Source organism: Pinus tabuliformis, chromosome 4_1 (genome assembly GCF_031772625.1).
Source record: "Pinus tabuliformis cultivar Carrire ecotype Pingquan chromosome 4_1, CPIR1, whole genome shotgun sequence".
Lineage (NCBI taxonomy): Eukaryota > Viridiplantae > Streptophyta > Pinopsida > Pinales > Pinaceae > Pinus > Pinus tabuliformis.
The window spans coordinates 175,592,451-175,611,299 of NC_142303.1; the positions used below are offsets into that span (position 1 = coordinate 175,592,451).

Below are 18,849 nucleotides of genomic sequence, written 5' to 3' on the forward strand. Positions count from 1 at the left end.
CACAGCTCCGTTCCTCAAATTTCAACGCGACTTTCTCCTTTAGATTTTTTTATATCCTTTGGTGCAAATGAATTAATAACTTATGTAGACATGGAGAAATATCTTATATAAACATGGATTTCAACTTTTGTTTCTCATTTTGTAGTGTTTTTGGCTTTGGTGCTTTTACATTTAACACAATTCTGACATTTGTTTCCTTGCTGATATTCTGAGCTTGAATGATGGAATGATTCTTGTTCTTTGCAGGGCTGACTGATGTTGAATTCGGCAAAGGATCATGGCGAGGCTGCATGTGAACATCTTCAACTGAATTTTTTTTGAATAATTTCATATTTGAAAGCGAATTTAATGATTTCTTCTTCAAAACAGAGTTTTGAAGAAGAATCTCCCTTGAGCCTTATTTGATGATGAAATTTTTCACTGGAAACTGATCTGGAACCTCTCATGCAGACTCAGTAGAGAAAACCCTGGGCTCAAAGATTAAAATGACCCTTTTTGACCAAACTGGCATTTGATGACGGTAAATGACGAGAAATGAACCTTGGTGAATTTGGCACTGACAGAAGACTGACAAGACTGAGTCTAACATTGGCTCCAATTGAGATGGCAGCTGCCGCTTCGTGGAGGTGCCAAGAACTGCAGATCTTTGGGTGAGCAGACAGTGCCTTCCTTAGCTACAGGTGCAGCGCTTCCAAGTGTGACATTTTGTGATCGTTCGAGTAACTGCCCAACCCCTGGGCGTTCCATCTCTTCTCTACACTTTCTATATATTGTATGTATTCCATTTGCAAAGGGTTGGCTGGCTTGTAACTTCTGGGAGACTGTGGGAAAGAAACTTGGTTTTTGCATTGTATATTTTTACAGAGAATTAATGAAAGGCAGTGGCTTTGTTTCATGAGATTCCTGTGGTTGTGAGTATAGCAAGTGTGTCTCTTATGTTTCATATGTACCTTGTTATGTTCCATATTTCATTTCATATTCATTTCTGGTGAAGTTTTTCGAATGAGATTAGGTAGAATTCAATTTTATTGCTCTACCTCGAGGAAAATTTCATGTTAAAAAGGATTCATCTCCTATGCCCTTTTCACCTTCTTAATCGATCTCTCCATTCCGCCATATTTTAAAACTAAATTGCTATGCTTTCCGCCTACCTTGCCTCACGAAATAATCTGCTCCTTTATGTTAAGTTCTCTATTCATTGAGGTCCAGTGGTCCCATAACATCCCAGAAACACAGTCACTTTCAAAAATCTTTTCCAAAGTCCTTTTTCACTTACTAGCCTAAGTTAAACACCGCATTGTAAGTCATCTCATACCTTTTGGTTTATCCATTCGTTGAGTGTGACTCGGAGAGAGCCCTCTCCTGCTCTCGTAGGGCTAGCTATGAGACTGAGCGTGGTTTATGGTTACCCTGATTTTTGCCTTCTTTCAGCCTGAGGCAGATTTAGGTGCTAACATTAGGGATACCTGACCATCATGAGCACGATCATACAAAATAAGCCTTCATCATTCTCAGACGTTGTCAAGCATCAAGTATGGAAGGATGCTATGACCGAAGAATATGAGTCTATCATGAAGAATGATGTCTGGGAAGTAGTTCCCATACCCCAGGACAAGACAATTGTTACTTCCAAATGGCTTTACAAGATAAAGCATGCAGCAGATGGAAGTACGGAAAGGTATAAGGCTCGTTTTGTTGCTCGTGGTTTCTCCCAGAAGTAAGGTATAGACTATGATGTGATATTTGCACCTGTTGCCAGATATACGACCATCCGCTCGATCATAGCCCTTTTCGCTTCACAAGGATGAAACCTACATCAGATGGATGTCAAGACTGCATTCTTACACGGCTCGATCAAAGAAGAGGTCTACGTGGAGCAACCAGAAGGATTTGAAATTTATGATTGAAAATTTCATGTATGCAGGTTGAAGAAGGCTCTCTATGGGCTGAAGCAAGCACCCTGAGCATGGTATGAGAGGATCGACAACTACTTGATGAAGCTGGGATTCACTAGGAGTGAAGCCGATCCTAACCTTTACTTTAGGGTTGAAGATGACAAGCCTCTCATACTGGTGCTATATGTGGATGACCTCTTTTTAATAGGTGCAGACCTTCTCATTCACAAATGTAAGAGGGAGTTGGCTTCTGAATTTGAAATGAAGGACCAAGGACTTGAAGTATGGTAGAAGCCAAGGGAAATTTTCCTATCTCAAGGAAAATATGTGGTAAAGATATTGGAAAGATTTGGCATGATGGACTGCAAGCCTGTGGCTACCTCGAGGATCTTAACTTTTAGAAGTTATATGGTAGTGATGTCAGACCAGATTTGGGAAATGCCTATGAGTTTCAAAAACTCATTTGCATTGATGTTCTTGGTGAACCTCTGTCCGAACATATGTTTTGCAGTTAACACTGTGAGCTCATATTTGGTTGAGCCTCACTACATTGATGCCAAGAATCTTCTAAGATATCTTCATGGCACAATTACTAATGAATTGAGATACACTACCGGAAATATGAAACTGCATGATTATTCGAATGCTGATTAGGCAGGTAGTGTGGAGGATCACTGGAGCAATTTTTAGTGCTGTTTATCTTTGGATTCTGCTTCGATATAATGGATGAGCAGGAAGCAGAAGTCGGTTGCCATAAGCACTGCCGAGACCATATACATATCTACGAGTATGATCTTGTATGAAGCTGCCTGGTTGGGGAAGCTCTTTAGTGAGCTGCTTGAACACATACCACTATGATTCTCTGTAACAACCAGAGGTGGGATTCGATTATTGAGGAATCCCGTATTCGTTGATTGCTCCAGTAGATAGAAATCATCTAGGATATGATAAGACGATGAGAAAGGAGGCTCCATCGCATTAAGATGATGTAAGGTCGATACACCTTGTCAAAGCCTCGAGAAAAGATCTAATCTGTGATTTTCCCAAATGACTTGGAGTCGTCAAGAAACCCTTATACAAGGGTCCTGCATGTTGCATACATTGAGTTCTGGGAGCTCTGAGGGCTTGCAATTCTTACTGGATCAACATACGACCACAGGGTGAGTCACCCTCCCCTGGTGGTGCGCATTAGAACAAGATGACTCGCTCTCTTGTGGGACAAGATGATTCGCTCTCTTGTGGAACAGGATGATTCGCTCTCCTATGTAGCAGGATTGATGTGTTCTCCTGTGAGGCCTGGATTGATGTGTTCTCCATGGCGGCCTGGATTGATGTGTTCTCCATGGCGATTGTAGCAGGATTGATGTGTTCTCCTGTGAGAACAGGATTGATTAGTTCTCCTGTCGAGGCATCCTACCCATGCAATCTGGGACTCATGGGAAGTACCTCTCATATGATCAATGAGTAGGGAAATGAAGTTAGGGACCATAGTAGTACCGATAGATGCATCGTTGTATCTACCATACACCCTACGCTAGGATGACCTCCATTGATCTGGGATCAATGATATTGGTCTGGGACCAGTGGTAGGAGTTGTCCCATACTATGACGCTGACTTTGGGTCGGTTGAGACTAGTCTGGGACCAGTGGTACATACTCTGAGACTGACTTCGTATCAGTGCAGTACTGGTCTGGGACCAGTGAGAGTGGTACATACTATGACGCTGACTTCGGGTCGGTTGAGACTGGTCTACGACCAGTGGTACACTCTCTGAGACTGCGATACTAGTCTGGGACTAGTGGTAGGAGTTGTACCATACTATGACGCTAACTTCAGGACGGTTGAGACTGGTCTGGGACTAGTGGTACATACTCCAAGACTGACTTCGTGTCAGTGCAGTACTAGTCTGGGACCAGTGAGAGTGGTACATACTATGACGCTGACTTCGGGTTGGTTGAGACTGGTCTGGGACCAGTGGTACACTCTCTGAGACTGTGATACTAGTCTAGGACCAGTGGTAGGAGTGGTACTTACTATGAAGCTGACTTCGGGTCAGCTGAGACTGGTCTGGGACCAGTGGTACGCACTCTGAGACTGACTTTGAGTCAGTGGAGGATGATACTGGTCTAGGACCAGTGGAGTTGTACTCACTATGACGCTGACTTCGGGTTGGTTGAGACTGGTCTGGGACTAGTGGTACATACTCTGAGACTAACTTTGAGTCAGTATGATACATCCTCGATCATTTCTTCTTCTTCATAATTCAGACAAAAGCAGAGCAGAACAGAAAAATGCAAGAGCAGAGCAGAACAGAGCAAAACAATACCGATCAATACAGGGCATAACAAGACAAAGCAGAACATGCAGAATAGGGTAGAGCAGGGCAAGGGTTAGGCTGTACAGGGCAGTGCACTTGATGGATGAATAGTAACGACCGATAGACAGATTACAGATGAAGTTCTCCCTGGTTGAGAGGGAGTGTTAAAATTGGAAACCAGGGAAAAACTTCATGCGGGTCATCTTATTCATGGCTGATAATATTTTTATTAGATTCCTCTCGTCGAGAGGTGTAGGATTGATATAAAGATTATCCGATTCCGATAAGTATTCATGGAGATATGAATTTATTTTGATTATGGAATTATTATCAAGCCGACCTACAACTCATGTAGGCTCAGAAGCCCAACAGGGGCATCTATTCAAACACCAAAATTGTGTATAAATATAAGAGGAATTTTCTTCATTTTCACTCACTCTTCTCATCACATCTCTCTCTCTTTGCTGCGTAGAAATGAGTCTCTTCTCTACTGCGCAGAAATGGGTCTCTCTCTCACACATTTGAAGCCAGAAACTGCTGAAACTGAAGCTGCAACTGCAGAAGCAAAGATTGACCTATGTGGCCTATAAGATCTCCTCTTTGGAACTGCGCTGTAGGTTCATCTGAACCTCCTATGGAAGTTGCAACTTTTGGTGGTGGAATGAAGTCAATTTGACAAACGGTTTGTAAGATATCGACTGCCCTAGTTTGAAGCCAGAAACTGCTGAAACTGAAGCTGCAACTGCAGAAGTAAATATTGACCTACATGGCCTAGAAGATCTCCTCATCTAAATTGTGCTGTAGGATCATCTGAACCTCCTATAGAATCCGCAACTTTTGGTGGTGGAATGAAGTCAATCCGACGAACGATTTGCAGGATATCGACTGCCCTAGTTTGAAGCCAGAAACTGCTGAAACTGAAGCTGCAACTGCAGAAGTAAAGATTGACCTACGTGGCCTAGAAGATCTCCTCGTCTGAACTACGCTGTGGGTTCATCTGAACCTCCTCTAGAAGCCGCAACTTTTGGTGGTGGAATGAAGTCAATCCGACGGTCGGTTTGTGAGATATCGTCTGCCCTAGTTTGATAATGAAGCCGCTAATGCTGATGCTACTAATCTAGGGTTTGCTACTGCTGATATGAATCAGATTTATTGTACTATTTCTCTCTGTTGAATTATTGAAGATAAAAGAAGATTTGGTCAAAGGGTTTCCCCACACATTGTGGGGTTTGTCCCTGGCTAGCTACCACATCTTGTGTCTCTTGTCTTGGCTTGTTTTCTGTCGATCGTTTAATGTTCTATCTGCACTTTACTTTATGTACATGTGATTGCTAATCTATGGAATATAATAAGAAAAAGAAGTAAACTGTTATAAGCATAGAACATACCATAACTTAACACTTAAGCGTGAAAGACTCCAAGAGTTGGAGGAGATTAATCTATCTCTTCAAATGGAGAATGTTGAGATGAGGAGATTGCTTAAAGTTGCACAAGAGGAGAAAAGGAAAATGTGCCTACAGTTGCAACATGTAGTGGAGGAAAAAATTGGTGAAAGTTTCATCCCAAAAGTAGCAAAGAATCCATCTAATATCAAACCAATTTGTGGGCATGGTTCATACACAAGATATGGGCCCTATGTCGAGAATGTTGCTTATGAGTTTTGTCAACATATGAAACATTCTCCTTATATGTCAATTGGTAAAAGTGTTTGGCTTGAGTCATCATCCACTTCTTCATCAACATCTGAAACATAAAATATGGGTGATAGGCCAAAGGAGGTAATTATCATTTCTAGTTCTACTCCTTCAGGTAATGTTGATCATACATATTTTGCAGCCTTTGAAAAGCATACCAAAGGTATTGGTATGAAGCTTTTAACTCGGATGGTTTATGAAGGAAGATACCTCATAATCAATGGCCAAGGTATCACTAATCCTATCGAGATTAAAGAACAACCACAATATCAAGGATTGGGTTATGGTTATGGAGAAATTGGAGAGTGCTCTAAAATTGTTGAGGAAAAGAAATCATCAAGTGATGATATATCACACCATGATGATAGTGATGATCGAAAATTGTCTCCAAAGAGAGATTAAAGTTCCAAAGGACATGTAAAGTCCAGTCCTTATTGTTAAAGTCATAGCCCAAAGGACATGTATAAGTGTCATGGGGATTTTGGAAATGTTGGTGATTTTTATTATTTATGGGACATGTTTCCTTGCGTATTTTGTGATGCAATTGGCCATTGTGTGGCTGATTATGAGCATGTAAGGAAATGGTCAAGAAAATGGATCAAATCCTTGGGACAAAGCATGAGGAATCTATCCCTATTATGAAGACTTCCTTTCCACTGGGAAAGCGAAAGAATTTTTGTACCCATTGTAGCATGAATGGGCACTAGATTGAAAAGTGTTGGAAACTCCATCTAGAACTTCATCCCAAGAAGGACAAAGAGGTCATGCGATCATTTACAAAGAAAGCGACAAGTGGCAAAGTGGAAACTGATGTAGTTCCTAAAGCAACCTTCGAAGTAGAGCAGGTGCAAAAAGAGAACCCATAAGCCTGTGATAGGCAAAGAATGGGTAGACTATTTTGTATAGTTTTCTTGCTTTGTAAAATTGTAAATACTTGTTGTATATTCCTGTTTGGGTACTTTGTAAAGTGAAGTCATGTACAATCACTTATCTGCAACAAGTGTGTTTTCTTTGACATGTTATGTTATCTTGGCTTGATGATAAGTCAACTTGAATGGGACTTTTGGGATGAGCATTTGTATTTCATCCAATATGTCTACAATTGTGTCAAGCACTCACTTATACAAGTGTTTCGGTGTGAAGCTTGTTTGTGAATTTGATTTTTAATAAAGATTATGTAGAAGATGACCATGATTTTTTGGACAAAACTAAGTATATCATTGTACAAGTGCAACTTGAGGACAACAAATCAAGTTAGTGCATGACAAGCATTGAGTTGCTTTTGATTTCCAGGTGGAAGATCAAGTTTGTCTTCAACAAAGAGGACTTCAAGGTGAAGTTTGTTTGAGCCTATGAAAGATGGTTTTGGAGAAATTGTATATATTCCATCTATTGAAGTTTTTGTTCCTGCATGTTTAGAAGAATTGTGGCTTAATTATTGATAGGAAGATGAGGACTTGACATAGAGGCAAGGTAGAGTACCTTAATTAGAGCTCTAAGGAACCAATTCAAATATAAAAAGAAGGATTGAGATCATGAAATTTAATGATATTTTTCCTCACTTATTTACTGATTCAAGATAGACTTTTGGAGGTCCAAAAGTTCCTAATGGGGAGGTATGATCCGAAGATAAAAAATAGGCTCAAAATTTAAAGTTCTCAGAATCTTCCAAAACTAACGCCAAGTCATAGTGTTCATCGTCCTGATTCCAATGATGCTTGAATCGCCTCAATCTGATGTAGTATGAAGAAGTTATGGCGTTATGAAGTTTTTGACCAACAACAAAAAAGTCAACAACAAGGTTGACTAGGCAATTGATTGGGCAATCCATACAGTTGACGTCATCAACTGACTGTGTAGGGTATGATCGACAGTAGACCAATCAGGTCTTGACATGTGGCATGTTCGTATGAGTGCATTTGGTGTGTTGTGGTTGGTTCGTGTGGGATTGAGGTGCCCAATCAGAGGCTACCATGTGGCCCTATTAGAGGGCACCACGTGGCCCTCTGTGATTGGTCAAATTTTTTTATATAGGGCCCGAAGGCCTTGGTGGGAGTTGACCCCTAGACCTCTTGCATAACAACTCTGCACTCTACCGTCACACCACTGCATTGGTTCTTAACCAACATAGGTTGTTGCATATATTTAAAATCATATATTTATGTGTTTGGGAGGAGGGGTCGGGCGGTGAGCCTTGACCCTTAGTCATGCCATCACCATGTGTCCACATCACGCGAGGAAATGGAGGGGGGTGAGAGGAATTTATAGCCCCAAGTTTTGTTGGCACACATATGACTAATGATGAGAGCTAGCGAGAGGGGCGGGGAACCTGGCCCTAGCCCCGGTCCTATCGGGAACCATATGACCATGTGGAGGAGGCTATGCCAGAGGGCATAGGTGGATAAGCCCCGACCCCCAGTTCCCGTGACCGTTACGTGTACACAAGTGGTGCGGAGCCAACAAGGGCAAGAAGGTGACTCCGTCCCCCAGCCACATCAACACATGTGACCATGCCGATAACAACGTGGAGCCTAACCCGGTGGGGGTGGGTAGTTGGCTCCAACCCCCCGACCCTATGGCGCCACGTGACCCTTATCTGGCACATAGTGGTTATTGGAAAATTTAACACGACAACAAATTGTACTCTTTTTGTTGGGAATCACGTCAGTCCTGGGCGAAATTGTCACTTGGCGGACTATGTAAAGGGTGAAATCGTTGCGCAATTAGCAGGTTTTGCCAATTTGCAGGACAGATAGCAGAGCTTGGTTTGGAGAAGCATATCTTGCTCAATTTTTAACCTTTTTGAGCTCAAGAAGAGCCTAGATGGGGGTTTTTGAGTGTCCTGGACTCAATGGTAGCCTCAATTTTATGATTTGAGCACTTTATGATGGAATTTTTGCATAATCAAGTCTTTTAGTGCTAGAGGCAGAGACAATTTTGAAGCAGTATGGAGGCATATTTGAGCATGGAGAGAGCCTAGTTAGAGGTTTTCCAACCTTCCAATTTCATCTGCAACAGTTGTTACTTCAGTAGAGCAACTCTTTTCAGTCTTTTCTCAATGTGTTAAGGAGATAATCCCTTTTTAACTCTTCATTGTGAAGGAGTTGCATGTTTATGCTTTTGATTTTAGGTGGAGTACAAGGACCTATTGTGTGAGAGTCCTTTTTATGTTGACATTTTCATGACTTGTTGTAGGGAGTCATCTTTCTAAGTGAGAATTATTTGTAGGAGAATGTTTCTTTGTAGGAGAAACAAGCCACTCTATTGTCAACAAGTTGTATGTACATATTTGCTGCTGAAATCAATATAATGGTCTAGCTATTGGAGCAGGCCTGAAGACGTAGCCCAAGAGAGGTGAACTCCATCATCAAATATTGGTTTCTTTTCTTCATGTTTATCATCTTGACTTGCATGTGAAATTGTTTCTCTTTTAAGTTCATGTGAAAACTTAACTCATTATCTTGAAGAGGTTGGGAAACTTATTTACCTTTAAAGACCCATTTTGTTAAGTTGCAAAGTGTCAAAGGATGGTTGGTTTTTAATAGGAGGACTTTTCCTCCAATTTTAGATCATCTACAACATAAAAAATATAGTATTGGTTAATGTACTAAATGATATTAATCGTGCATATTGCATCCAAATGTTACAAATTAATGAAATGATGCAGATCAATGTACTAACATTAAAAACAAAGGAAAAAATAATTGCTTTATCATGTATATAGTACTAAATGTCACAAAATATATTACATACCTTAGGAGTTGTGTCACACATGTGTTTGACAAACCATTCACCACCTTTAAGTTGACCAGCAACAATACAACAAAGAGAAGAGATGTTTTTGAGCCTTCATAAAGAGGTTTAGTTTCCATCTCAAGTATAGGTAAATCAAAAGCACAATCATCATACTAGTTGTCATCATTGTCTATCCCAACATTATTAAATGTCTCTTGGGGCAATCTATTTGTCCCATCTTCTTCAACTATGTTATCAACATCATTATCTTCTTCCATAGGATCATTAGCTTGATCCTCAATATTAATCGCTCCATGTTCTTGAACATGCGCTTGTACTACAACCACCTCTTCCTTGTCGAACAATTCCCTAGGGGGGCAATACTATACAATTACAATCAATAAAGTAATATTAATATATACAGAAAATATTGAAACGTCGATATAACAACAGTTTACAAATATAATTTATAAGGAAATCAAAGACAATAAAGACAAAGAGAAAGACAACTAATTAGGTGAGACCAAGAAATAATGACAAAAAATCAATGGGACAGATCTAGATGCACTTCAGGATAGCAAGGAGCATTGTTTCAAATAGATACATAATATTTCTCAGTGCATTTTGGATTAGATTGCGCGAGAATATGGACACTAAATTGAAGAGGTCAACAAACATTCCATCCATAGATGGATGAGGATGGATGGGTAACAATATATGCAACTTATGAGGGGATACAATTAGAAGCATCTAAAAACTTGGGATGAAAATCTAGTATATATAAACCATATATAAACACTCTTATAATAGATCTGTCCACACTCCTAGTAAGTCCCCATTTAAAATTTGTTTTGAATATTTTCCACCTTCACCTTTGGATATTGCATATGGGAAACAAGGAGGAATGAGGGAGGATCTCGTAGGGGATGCTTTAAGGATAGAGAAATTTGTGGATAATATCAAGAAAATCCATCTACAACTACCTCGAGAGACTAAGGAATTCACATGAAAACTACAATGTTACGCATGATAAACACAAAATAGAGAAGCTATTCATGGTGGGAGACAACGTGTGGTTACAGTTGAAGAAGGAGAGGCTATAAGGTCATAGCAAGAAATCAAGGCTCTATGATATGGTTCCTCTAAGATATCAGAAAAGATGGTAGATAATGCTTATAGACTTAATCTAGCCCCATACATGCATATTTACTCAATAGTGAATGTCAAAAATATGAAACTCTATGAGCCTTCCATGTAGGATCAAGAAGAAGAGCAGCTACTACCTTCTACAAAGGATTTAGCACCAAACGCTTCAGTAGATTGAAATAGGAGAATTTTTTATAGAAGAATTATGGAACTACAAAATAGAGACAACATGATCTTTGACATATTAAGTTGAAAAGACAACTTCCAGACGAAACAAAATGATATGCCAAAAAGAAAATCAATAAAAATGAATAATTTACTAAAAAAAATAATTAGTCATCCTTCAAACATCGAAAAACCTCCCCAACCATAAAATAAATAAAAAATAAAAAATAAAAATAAATCTCATATATAAAACTATCTCATATGTATTTTACAGAAAAACACAATCTCATATATATACATAAAACTATCTCATATGTATTTTAGAGAACTTTGGATTGACAGATTGTTAAGTCACTTGTTGTCATAGATCATTGTTCAAACCTCTCTGCCTAATCCCGCATATCAAACCTTTAAAAGGAAAACATCGTCAAAATAAATCTCATATATAAAACTATCTCATATGTATTTTACAGAAAAACACAATCTCATATATATACATAAAACTATCTCATATGTATTTTAGAGAACTTTGGATTGACAGATTGTTAAGTCACTTGTTGTCATAGATCATTGTTCAAACCTCTCTGCCTAATCCCGCATATCAAACCTTTAAAAGGAAAACATCGTCACTATTGATATATGGATTCATGGATTCGAATTGTGAAACTCTGCACTCTCAAATTTTATTCAACGATAAGCTTAAAATTAAAATATTATTATTTATTTTTCAATATGACCGTTGCATTCGAAATAAGAAAGCTTGTTTATACAAATATAAGGAAAATGGTTTGTAAACACGCATCGTTTGATTTCATTCGTGGATGGTGCCAGATGTTGCGGTTTCTCCATCTGCTTTACAGATTCGTATATATCGAATCGAATCTCGACTAAACGTATTGTGACAGCTAAAAAACGGTGTTGTTAATGGCAGCCTCGAAAGACCAAGTACTTACCGATGACCGCGGAGATGCTGAACTTGAGAAATTGGAGGCAGAAGTGGAGGAATTGGCTGACAGATTATTTAAACTTAGGAAGACAAGGCCCTCCTTGTTCATGGATAAACTGGAGGCTTTATTGGTTTCCACGAGGCCTGCAATTTTAGACCCACAAGTTTCTTCTGCCCAATTTCAATCAGAGGATAAATCCACTTTTCCAGGTATGCACCTTTCTTAATCCCAAGTTAATTTTAACGGTGTTCGAGAAATCCTTTACAAACCTTACATTGACTGGCTATTAACGCGTTCCTTTCTGGTCTAGGGCTGTGTTAAACCCATTATGTGCTGGATTCTTAGATGAATTCCAAGAGTGAAAAATTCATCTCTTCTAGGATGCATGCTTTTGATCCAGGTATGAGCTTAATTTATTAGCATTTGCAACTTATGTGGGTCAAACTGGACGGACTGTAAACCCTAAACCCTGATAGTCGCTGGAAAATTAATAGGAAACAATTGAAATTTTGTCATGAACTGCCTGTGTATACACAGTTGCGATTCGGGTATGGTGGATTTTGAGCTGCTAAAGCTCATGGCTAAAACATAACTTCCTTCTTATAAGAAAGGAATCCGCGTTCTCACTGTCCTGACTGGGGAGGTTTGCATTGTCGCCCTATGAAATGTTAGTCGTTTTATTTCTTCCCCTCAGGGTTTCATCCATGTAACCTGGACATGCCCCAAATCACCTAAAAGGTTCATTGATGTTGAATAATACATACTCTACCCATATATAGAGAGAGAGAGTTGGAAAAATTGGAATCAAGGGATGAGAAAATAACTCAAGACTCAATTCAAGACCGCCTACCTGTAAATAGGGTCCTTAACCAATATGCCAGACTGGAGCATTCATATAGAAGAGAACAATTTGTTTCCTCATGTGTAATCTATAGATTCCTGCGCTACTATTGATATACATTTATTTGGTGTCAATGGATGTGCTTTCTTTCTTAAGCAATAATTTTTTTCAGTTTATAACAAATGTAGTACATATCACTTACAAATAAATGTACCCTGTTTCTGGTGTAGAACAGGGGAGCAGAGCATAAGGCAGCTGTACATAATGCAAAAAAGGCATGCTTTTCTTGTTGCCTCAACTGGATTGTAGACAAAATAAGCATGCAAAATATTTCTAGTATAACCAAACAAAACAGTAGTCTCCAAATTTATTCAAGGTACTAGGTGATTTGTGGGCTTTTATAAGATCCATAAGATAAAATTAGGAGTGTTTGGAAATATTGAATTGAATGAAACCATCAACTGAAAGTCATTCTCGATGGTGTTCAGTGCTTTTTTTGGCATCACTTCTCACAGTCCTCTCTCGGGATTGCCTCCAACTTTCTGGTGCCTTTTCTAGAGTCGGCAGATGAAATTTCTATGAGGGCCGCTAAGATCTTTGCTGGAACTTTCGCTTCTCTAAGATTGAGGCTGAAATGCGTGTTTCTGGATGTTCCCATGCCTGATTTGATACCCTCCTAGTTAGCCTATGTGGTTATGCTTCCAGTGAAACTTTGTTGTGGGTTTCTTATCCTGGTTATCAATGTTGGTTCTAGTGATGAACTTTGCAACTTAGTTATTACATTTTGTCTAACAATGTCGTTTGGTCAGAGAAGCCTTTGTGGGTCTATCCACTTTTTACCTTCGCTTCTTTTGTCACAGTGTGATTGCTTTTCCACTATAACAATGGGCTCCTTTTGTGATAGTGTTTAAGGCGATCCGAACCTGTGATCTGTATCTTTGGTTATATTTCAAGAGTGAAAAACTAAGTTGCAGGAAACGCAGGTACAGGGTCCGTTTCCGTACGGAAACGAAACGGAAACGCGTTTCCGCGTACCGTACGGCCTGGAAACGCGTTTCCAGCCGTACGGCCACGTTTCCCAAAACGGAAACTTGGCCGTACGGCCAGAAACGCGTTTCCAGGCCGTACGTGCCACGTTTCCCCAAAAAAAACACTGTGTGTTTTTTTTTTTTTTTTTTTTTTAATTTGTTTTTAATTTTTTTTTAGGGTTTCCAGGTAGTAAATGTGATGTAAATTTAATCTTAATGTTTAAATGTTTATGTAAGTAAATGTATCATTCATGCTTTATGATTGCACATATATATAATAATAATTTTTAAATATTTTTAATATATATATATATATTATTATATATATTCGCGTTTCCCCGTTTCCAAAATTTGGGGAGGTCGCGTTTCGTTTCGCTTCCCTGTTTCGTTTCGCTTCTGCGTTTCCCCGTTTCGTGCAACTTAGGTGAAAAACTTTCATTTTAACTTAGTTCTGTTATGGCAGAAGAGAGTTTGCAAAAGAGACTAGGGATATCCAAATTGTTGACAGAAGAAGAAGAAGAACGGGATACGACAATGCAGATAGTGCTGCTCAAGTCTAGGATTGCTGCCAATGCTGCATCCATGCCTGCTCTTTTAGAAAGGATGAAGGCATGCATAGAGAAGATAAACAAGCTTGATCAGTATAATGATAACATTGACTATGTTTTCACAAAGAAGCTGACTCATTACGGATGAATGCACTACTGATTGGTAATTATACTTTTCATTTTACAAAGATTGCCCTATATGTTACTGTTGTTCAATTCTGCACTCTGGGGTACTGCTGATAATTGTAGTATGAAGCCATAACAATGTGGTTATGCATGTCCAGATATTACATGATCTAGTAATGATTGTGTCTAAGGAAAATGAATTAGAGGACAAACGCCCTCAAAGTAAGCTTAACAGGTCGATTTACCAACTATGCAAAGTAGAGCAATGGGTTAATATTATAAAATGATTGAATTCTGTTTATACCGGGTAATTGACATCGATTTTCGCATTGTGTAGCTGTTTAATGAAAGGCTGGCTAAATGGATATCAGGAGAACAACACATTAGCAATAGTGAGATGGGAGAGCGTAAGCATCCATATATGGAGGAAATAAGAGGAATCTTTAGGACTGGTGGATGAGTCGGATTGGAATTTGCTAAAGATGTTAGATATTAGGTTAGAGCTCTAGAAAAGCATCACACAATCATGTCTTGATGGTAGAACAACCATGCTATATAACATAAACAATTGATAGTGTATGGTACTAAAGAGTCAATGTTAATTATTTTCACATAATTTATCTCATCATTCCAAAATCAAAGATGAACCACTAAAGATAAAGATATATAAAGCGATCATCCCTAATGGCAACCTATGCTAATGTGGATATGTGAAAATCCATATACATATATATGTATATATTCTAAATTTAGTATTTCTTTATATAACATTTTTGAGATTATATTTGTATATTAAATTCTTCTTTCATAATTTTTTCTATAAATATCAACTAAATAAACCTAATAAATAATAATAATAATAATAATAATAATAATTAAATAAATATAATAAATAATAATAATAATTAAAAATATCTTCCTAAATAATATGCATGAGGGTCATTCACAATAAATGTCATCATTATTAATTTATTCATTCAACATTTATATATTATTATATTTTTGTCTTTATATCATGGAGGAAATTTATCATGGACTTTTATGCTCCATTGGTATCAAAGATAGTTTGAGATATTGAACTTGTCATTTGTACCATATTTGTCACTGTGATCACACAAAAGTATTCTTTTCCATATTGTTAGTTGATTTTTATATACTATTTTCATTTCACTGTTGTTTAAAAATGCATAGTTTAATTGTTTATATTTTGGTTTCTTTCATCAGGGTCTAGTGATGCAATTTTTGGCAAGATTGTGATTTTTTGGTTACTTAAATGCATTTTTGAATGCATAAATGGATTTAGTACCTTGAAAAACCCTTTGGGGTGCTCAATCTATATATACTATAACTTGTAATTCCAACAAATTGCTATTGGATTTCAAGCAAAATTGATTGCAAAAGAGCAAAAAATTAGAAGAATTAGGCTTGACAGTTAAAAAATTATGTTGCCAAGTTCTCTATGTAATTGTCGTGCATTCGAATTGTTGTATCACTCTGCAACACATACACCAACATCATTCCATGTTTGTACAATAGATGTGATTTCTATGTCATATAGTTGCCATATCATATTGCTGTCCATTCGTCACAACACATAGTTGCAACCCAACCTTTTGTTGCCATTTTTGTATCATTATATGAGCAATTTGAATATTTGGAAAAAAATGTTTATGCTTTGTTAGGAAAATTGAGGAACGACAAAACCATACAATTAAGTATGGAAGACCTCATTCACTCAACTACCAATAATTATACTACAAAATTTAAAATTTCTTCTCCAAAGGCCAATTTAGAATGGACAAACTAGAGACATGCAACTGGATAGATACTCAATACAAACATATCATTGATTGATTAGAATCATGATAAGTTGAAGAGAAAATCAAAGCTAAGAATCATGACAAACTAGAGAAAAATAAAAGTGATCTAAAATCACTCATATTAGAGCTTTTATAAAAAATAGAACTCAAGAATCACAACAAACTAAAGAAAGATATAATTGATTTAAAGGCACACATATAAAAACTTTCATCTAGTGTTAATTCTCTACATACAACCACTCCACAACCAAGTTCTTCAAATGCATCTAATCTGCGACCAAGTTCTTCAAGTGCAACTAATCCACAACCAAGTTTTCCAAGTACAACTAATCCACAAATGGACATGCATAGTAATGGCTTATTGATTGCCAAACATTCACCACACTATATGAATCCACCATTTTTCATGTGCCTAATATGGGTAAAACAAAAGTTATCAAAGTTCAATGGGAATGAAAAACATTGTTTTCCTCAGTTTAATAAAGCCGTAGAAGGTTTTGACGTATATAATATAAGAAAATACAATGGAAATGGTAAGCATGCCCCCATGCATCTTAAGGAAATGCAAACAATTGATACGTGTGGTGGAAAAAGTTGATCTGTTTATCAATTTGAGATATGTTTAAAAATGATTTTTTGATGGATTTAAAAGTAACTTTGAGGATGATTTTTTTAGCGAAACTCACTAGGCTGTAACAAAGAGGCGACATAGATGAATTCATGCGTGAAAGGGAAGCATTAGTGACATGTGTACTTGGGTTATCAAAATAACAATTAATCCATTCCTATGTAAATGAATAAAGCCACACATCTAGAACACGTTAAAAATGCATGGTATTAAATCTATGGAAAGGCTTGACATAGGGCAAGAGCTATGCAAGTTAAGTTCAAAAGATTTCCATTCCAAAAATTTGATCAGGTTTTTTCAAAATGGAAACTTAACTAAACCATATATCTAAGAAGAGAATAATTACAATTTGGAAGCCTTGTGACAAAGGGAAGTTAGTTGTTGATATTGTGGGGAAAAGTGCTCACAAGAGCATAAACTTAATAATAAAAATAATATAGATATGAAGCCAAAAGAGAATTGGACACCTTGCTTAGCAGCTTTGATGGAGGAAACTTAAGAGAAGGAAAATTACTATCATAGATGTGGTACAAATTGGGTTTTAGGTTATAGATGTGCATTTAATCACTTATATCATTGAAAAATTATAAATGCAAAGGAAGAAGAGTTTCCACTAACAAAGACATGTTAGAATTTGATGGAGGTTCACTGGAGATGTTATTAGAAACAACCACGTGCAGTGGGAAAACTTATAAGGAGGATTAAGGGGTTGTATTAAAGCTATAGGCCAAAAAGAAGTGCAACTATAATAAGGAATACCCCATTTCATCTAAGAAATAATGGTAAAAGCCAATGTATTCGAGATGAAAAACCCTCATCCCATAACATCACTTGCAACAATTACAAGAATAATGGAACCAAGGATGCAAAAATTCAAGGGAAGCATAATATCACAGTCTTATTGTTATATGGAAAATTCTCTCCTACGGACATAAGTGAATCCCATAGATCTAGTGGTCTAATCTAGAAACAACAGGAATAAAAACACTTGTGTTTTCTTTAGAGAAATTACAAAATGGAGGAAAGGCCTACCTGAAGTCCAACACAAGTCCTCCTCTTCTCCCTACTTGTGAACTTTAGCTCCAGCTCCAATTGCTATAAATGGAACCTGCAAAACAATTACAACAAGCAAGAGAACTACAAGACATTCATAGGATAAACTAATATCTCTAATCAATGAGTCAAGAAGGCATTGAAATACAGAAGCATCGAATAGACACAAGTGTAGGAAAACAAAGTTTTTTGTATTAATGAAATGTAGGAGAATATTACAACCTTTTTGTAGTTCTTGACAATGTAGATGTCTCCCACGAAAACATGTCCTTCCTTAGCCACAAAGCAAGCTTTCAATCTCAACTCAAGGATGGTAATGGATCCTTAGGTAAAAAGAAGCAACATCAGGGCATAACTAAGAGTCTCCAAAAGCCAACCCAGACTTTATGGGAGGCAGTGAAGTTATAGGGTAAATAGGTTAGTTTGGGTTTTACCAATCTAGGAATTAGATCCACATGTGAGGGAGGATAAGCTCTAGGGATAAAAGATAAGAGCTCTAGAGTAGGAATTCAAGATCTTTATCAATGGTAAATGGTTAAAACCACCTTCGAAGCTTATGCAAGGAGAATATTCAAAAATATTTTTTATTTTTCTCGCAATTCTAGAATTAGCACACCTGCAAAGAAGGGAAACTTGCATTGGTCAATGCAGGTGCTCATTTATGCAACTTGCAACCATTGCAGGTGGACTGAAGTGCAAGGTGCATTGGGGATAAAAACATAATTTTTGAGCCGATTGACCCAAAAACTTATTTTTTGGAGAGGTAATGCTTAGGGATTTGTAAAGGGATAATTGAAAGATGTTAAGGATGTTGATTGATTCAGTTTTTAGGCCATTTGATTAGATGCGACAAAATGACATGTAACATATTGCCCCCTAAAGTACAAAGTCATAAGTAGTGGCTG

The 18,849-nt window shown here is 37.7% G+C and overlaps 1 protein-coding gene across 3 annotated transcripts; it reads left to right on the forward strand.

Moving 5' to 3' along the window:
* Positions 1-11,763: 11,763 nt before the first annotated feature.
* LOC149174760 (uncharacterized) lies at positions 11,764-15,017 on the forward strand. Of its 3 annotated transcripts, none has more exons than XM_089422682.1 (3): positions 11,764-12,109; positions 14,233-14,480; positions 14,781-15,017. In XM_089422682.1, the coding sequence occupies exons 1-2, from the start codon at positions 11,878-11,880 to the stop codon at positions 14,463-14,465; spliced, it is 465 nt and encodes a 154-aa protein (XP_089278808.1). In that variant the 5' UTR covers positions 11,764-11,877; the 3' UTR covers positions 14,466-14,480; positions 14,781-15,017. The 3 variants fall into 3 exon arrangements, with proteins under 3 accessions (XP_089278808.1, XP_089278809.1, XP_089278810.1); XM_089422683.1 differs by having other exon boundaries at positions 14,236-14,480; XM_089422684.1 differs by having other exon boundaries at positions 14,281-14,480.
* The last annotated feature ends 3,832 nt before the right edge of the window (positions 15,018-18,849 follow it).

Coding starts and splice junctions, on each gene's coding strand:
- LOC149174760 (XM_089422682.1), top strand. CDS start 11,878: ATGGCAGCCTCGAAAGACCAAGTACTTACCGATGACCGCGGAGATGCT. Junction 12,110..14,232: donor GGATAAATCCACTTTTCCAG/GTATGCACCTTT, acceptor CTGTTATGGCAG/AAGAGAGTTTGCAAAAGAGA.